This window comes from Propithecus coquereli, unplaced genomic scaffold, assembly GCF_000956105.1.
Source record: "Propithecus coquereli isolate 6110/MARCELLA unplaced genomic scaffold, Pcoq_1.0 Scaffold142, whole genome shotgun sequence".
In the NCBI taxonomy this organism is placed as follows: domain Eukaryota; kingdom Metazoa; phylum Chordata; class Mammalia; order Primates; family Indriidae; genus Propithecus; species Propithecus coquereli.
This window is the reverse complement of record NW_012138525.1, coordinates 4,219,824-4,224,372: the sequence shown is the minus strand read 5'-3', so window position 1 is coordinate 4,224,372 and position 4,549 is coordinate 4,219,824. Positions and strand designations below refer to the sequence as shown.

At 54.7% G+C, this 4,549-nt stretch overlaps 1 protein-coding gene across 1 annotated transcript in view; it reads left to right on the top strand.

The window, feature by feature from the left end:
- The window catches only part of PHYHD1 (phytanoyl-CoA dioxygenase domain containing 1), an 11,949-nt gene extending 8,667 nt beyond the window's left edge, over positions 1-3,282 (top strand). Inside the window, exons 7-11 of the mRNA XM_012639879.1 lie at positions 18-24; positions 1,306-1,449; positions 1,553-1,669; positions 2,654-2,780; positions 2,888-3,282. Coding sequence (XP_012495333.1) covers positions 18-24; positions 1,306-1,449; positions 1,553-1,669; positions 2,654-2,780; positions 2,888-2,933 — 441 coding nt within the window. The 3' untranslated portion in view covers positions 2,934-3,282. The remainder of the gene's footprint in view (positions 1-17; positions 25-1,305; positions 1,450-1,552; positions 1,670-2,653; positions 2,781-2,887) is intronic.
- Positions 3,283-4,549: the final 1,267 nt, after the last annotated feature.

The window sequence follows — 4,549 nt, the reverse complement described above, 5'->3', positions numbered from 1 at the left end:
GGGATTACAGACGTGAGCCACCGCGCTCGGCCAGCATCTGTATTTTAACAAGCTCCCTCGAGGACTATTTTAGCATAGAATTTGCTGATCTAGTTCCAGACCTTGCCCAAGGCACAGATAACATTTAGGCAATTATCCACTTCTGCTTAAATACCTCTGGTGACAAGGAGCTCAGCCCCTCACAGGCAGCCTTTTCCTTCCTGGCCCAGGCCTAGGTCTGCCTCCTTGGGACCAGTCCCTGCTCCCAACACTCAGCCTGAGGGCGGGCCTGAAGGGAGGATTGTCCCTTTCTTGAGCTTCCTCTGCCCGAGTCTAGCTCCCCAAGATCCTTTAGCCATTCCTTCCCCAAATGCTTTGAAGTCCCCACCATTAGGAAACCTCCATCTGGACACTGTCCGCATTATCAAAGTCCCTCTTGAAGTGTGGTGTTCAGACGACACACAGTTACCCCGAAAGGAAGGAGGTGAGGCTAGCACCCCCTTTACTTTGTTACTGCAGACTGAGTTCCTCTGTTCTCCATCCTGACTGTGCCCCGGCATTACATGGGGAGGTTTTTAAAAATGTGGACACTTGGTCATAGCATCCCTTGCTTCACACCCAACTTCCCAACCTTATGCCACTGGGCGAACCATCTGGTGGTTGGGGATTGCTTGTCCCTGGTTAAGAACAGGGGCTTGGCCAGATGCGGTAGCTCACACCTGTAATCCCAACATTTTGGGAGGCCGAGGCGGGAGGATCGCTTGAGGCCAGGAGTTTGAGACCAGCCTGGGCAACACGGAGAGACTTCATCTCTACCAATAAATTAGCCGGGTGTGGTGGCACACACCCGTAGTCCCGGCTATTCAGGAGGCTGAGGTGGGAGGATCACTTGAGCCCAGGAGTTGGAGGCAGCAGTGAGCTATGACTGCACCACTGCACTGCAGCCTGGGTGACAGAGTGAGACCCTGTCTCAAAAGAACAAAAGCAAAAACCAGTGGCTTTAGTTTCCTGGCTGGAATTAACAAACCAGAGCAGCTACTTTTTAGCAAGCAGTTAAATGTTGGGCCCTGTACTAAGTACTTTTCATACATCCTCCAGCAACCCACGAGGGAAGTTACTGTTAGGGCCACTTCACAGTTTAGGAAATTGAAGCTTTGAGGGGTGAAATCTCTTGCCTGGAGTTCCTGGGCTAGGAAGTGGCGAGATTCTAACTGATCAGGGAAGGCTGATCCTCCCCACCCCCGGAGGGTTTGAGAGGACTGAGGAGGGGGAAATGAGGCCAAGGTGAGGTGGTACCGGGCAAAGGGGACAGCTCCTCACCCCCAGACGGGCCTGCTGCAGTCACCCCTCACCAGGATGCCACCTTCCTGTACACGGAGCCGCTGGGCCGGGTGCTGGGCATATGGCTTGCGCTGGAGGATGCCACGCTGGAGAACGGCTGTCTCTGGTTCATCCCTGGCTCCCACACCAGTGAGGACCCCTGCCTCTCCCTCCCCACCCACACTCCCCCTTCCCTACCCACCAGGGAGAGGGACCCAGAGAAAAGGGATTAAAGCTCCATGTTGGCCTGCAGGTGGCGTGTCAAGAAGGATGGTCCGGGCTCCTGCTGGCTCAGCGTCTGGCATCAGCTTCCTCGGGTCTGAGCCCGACCGGGATAACAGCCTCTTTGTGCCCACGCCTGTGCGCAGAGGTAGGCGGGATGCAGAGGGCAGGGAGCCAGGGGACCGTCCGTGCCTGTGGGTCTGCACTTGCTCCCAGAGGCTTCCTCGGGGTCATCTGAGGGTGGTGAAGTCACAGAGAGAGAAGGCGGTGGGCTGGGCTGGACTGCACTGGGAAGTCAGGAAGCAGCGTGGTTATTGGCACGTTCGCCCTGGTCAGGCTAAGGTCCACACTCTGCTACTGACAGGCTGCTGCTTTGAGCAAATGGCTGACCCTCTGAGCCTCAGTTTCCTTAATTATCAAATGGGAAGTCAGTGAGATGGTGTTTATGTTTACATAAAATTCACGTGGCTAGGCTGGGCACAGTGGCTCACGCCTGTAATCCTAGTGCTCTGGAAGGGTGAGGCGGGAGGACTGCTTGAGCTCAGGAGTTTGAGACCAGCCTGAGCGAGTGCAAGAACCTCTACTAAAAAAAAAAAAAATAGAAAAAATTAGCTGGGTGTGGTGGTGCGTGCCTATAGTCCCAGCTACTTGGGAGGCTGAGGCAAGAAGATCCCGTGAGCCCAGGAGTTTTGCTGTGAGCTAGGCTGGCACCATTTTACTCTAGACTGGGCAACAAAGCAAGATGCTGTCTCAAAAAAAAAAAAAAAGAATCTATGTGGTGCACCACAAGTGCTCAACAAATGTCAGCTATCAGTCCCCCTCTTCCTCATGGAAAAGGGAAAACTAAGGTCCGACTCAGAGTCACCATCAAGGTTCCAGAGGACTGGTACCGTACAGAGGGGAGGCCCTTCCTAAGGCTTGCCAGGGCCACAGCAGAGGAACTTGATCCTGGGGAACCCACGTCTAAGCAGCACAGCCTCTGGCCCTGGAGCAGGCTGCAGATATCTGAGCTTCCAAGGAAGGGCATGTGGACGGAGGGGGACACGAACCACTTGGAGTAGGAGCACCCATGTCCCTTCCTGGGATAAGGGAATGTGGGGCTGGTGTTCTGACCTGCTTGTGTCCCCACCAGGGGGCCTGGTCCTAATCCACGGAGAAGTGGTGCACAAGAGTGAGCAGAACCTCTCCGCCCGCTCGCGCCAGGCCTATACATTCCACCTCATGGACACCTCTGGCACTGTCTGGAGCCCAGAGAACTGGTAGGCGGCGGGGTGGGGGTGTGTGCCCCAGACGGTCCCCTGAAGAGACCCTGGAGCCTGGGAGCAGGGATCTGGCATCTCAAGGTCATCTCCTCTGTCCTTTGCAGGCTCCAGCCAACAGCTGAGCTGCCCTTCCCCCCACTGTACACCTAAAGGCCCTGTCCCCTCCCAGGCGGGGTCTGGCTGCAAACACTAGTGCCTTGCTTGGCCTCCTAGCTGCAATGTGGAAGTCGCGTCTCCCCTCCTAGGCTTTCCTCCTGCGGGTGTGTGTGCCCTCAGCCCCGCGGACAGCAGGCAAGAGGCAGAACTGACGGGGCAGCAGCCTGGGCTGGATGGGAGGTGTCCCCAAGATTTTGTCTCTCTGCCTCCCGCTGCCCCAACGCAACCTCCCCTTGAGGCAGCCCTCAGCCAAGAAGGGTTCTGGCTTCTTCTCACTTCTCTCTCCTCTCTGATGGAACTCTGATCATTATGGTGTAAGACACTGAATAAAAATGATCTTCCGAATGCAGCTTCTCGCTCTAGCCTTCTTTCCCAAGCAGGCTTGCTCTCCAGAGGGGAGCCGTGCTGAAAATCATCCCAGGGGACTCAGCCCTGCCTGGCGTGGTTCTATGTTGCTAGGAATGATAAGTAACATTTCGGGGGCACTGGCTGTGGGCCCCACTATGCTGAGAGCTATACACGCTTCATCTTCTTGAACCCTCACACAGAGCGCAGGGTGCTCTCACCGTCTGCATTTGCGGCCAAGGAGGGGGTAAAGGGCCTGCCCCAGTCACACAGCTGCTCAGTGGTTCAGGGGGGTGAGCCTGATCCAGAGCCCGTGCTCCCAATGTCTACCCTGCTGGTGCTCCCTGCTTGGGGAGGGGAAAGAAGCCCAGGGCTAAGAATCCATACATACATAGTCTCAGGTTCTGGCCCTGGCCCTGTGACCAACTTGCTCCCTGGTCTCAGGCCAAGCTTTTCCTCTCTCTGGGCCCATTTCCCCACCTGTGCAATAAAGGGGCCACTTGAGCATGCTTGGCAGGCACCCAGACCTTCCCGAAAAACTACCAAATCCAATACTCACTTAGCTGGGGGCTGGCCCATAGGCTGTAAACTGAGGGCTGCTCGCTGATTCCAGACTGCAGATGTGCTTTGTCTGGGCTTCAACACTTAAGAGAAAACTTACTATTTTTTTTTAATAGACAAGGTCTCTCTCTGTCACCCAGGCTGGAGTGCAGTGGCAAAATCATAGCTCACTGCAGCCTCCAACTGCTGGACCCAAGAGATCCTCCTGCCTCAGCTTCCTGAGTAGCTGGGACTACAGGCGTGTACCATGACACTGGCTAATTTTTCTTATTTTTTGTAGAGATGGGGTCTCACTCTTGCTCAGGCTGGGCTCTAACTCCTATACTCAAGTGATCCTCCCACCTCGGTCTCCCAAAGTGCTGGGATTACAGGCCACCGCACTCAGCCAGAAAAAACATTTTTTTTCCCACAGTATTTGTTAATTGTTTATTTATCAAGAGAAACTATTCCTCAGCCCACATATTCATAGCTCAGGAACACAGGTCAATGACAAACTTCTATGTAAATCAACCCAAAGGAATTCTTTTATATTCCAAAATCACTTTGCACTCTGCAAGATGCCAGCTGTCCTCATCTCCTCAAAATCTTTCATAGAGGCCGGGCGCGGTGGCTCAAGTCTGTAATCCTAGCACTCTGGGAGGCCAAGGCCGGTGGATCACTCAAGGTCAGGAGTTCGAGACCAGCCTGAGCAAGAGCGAGACCCC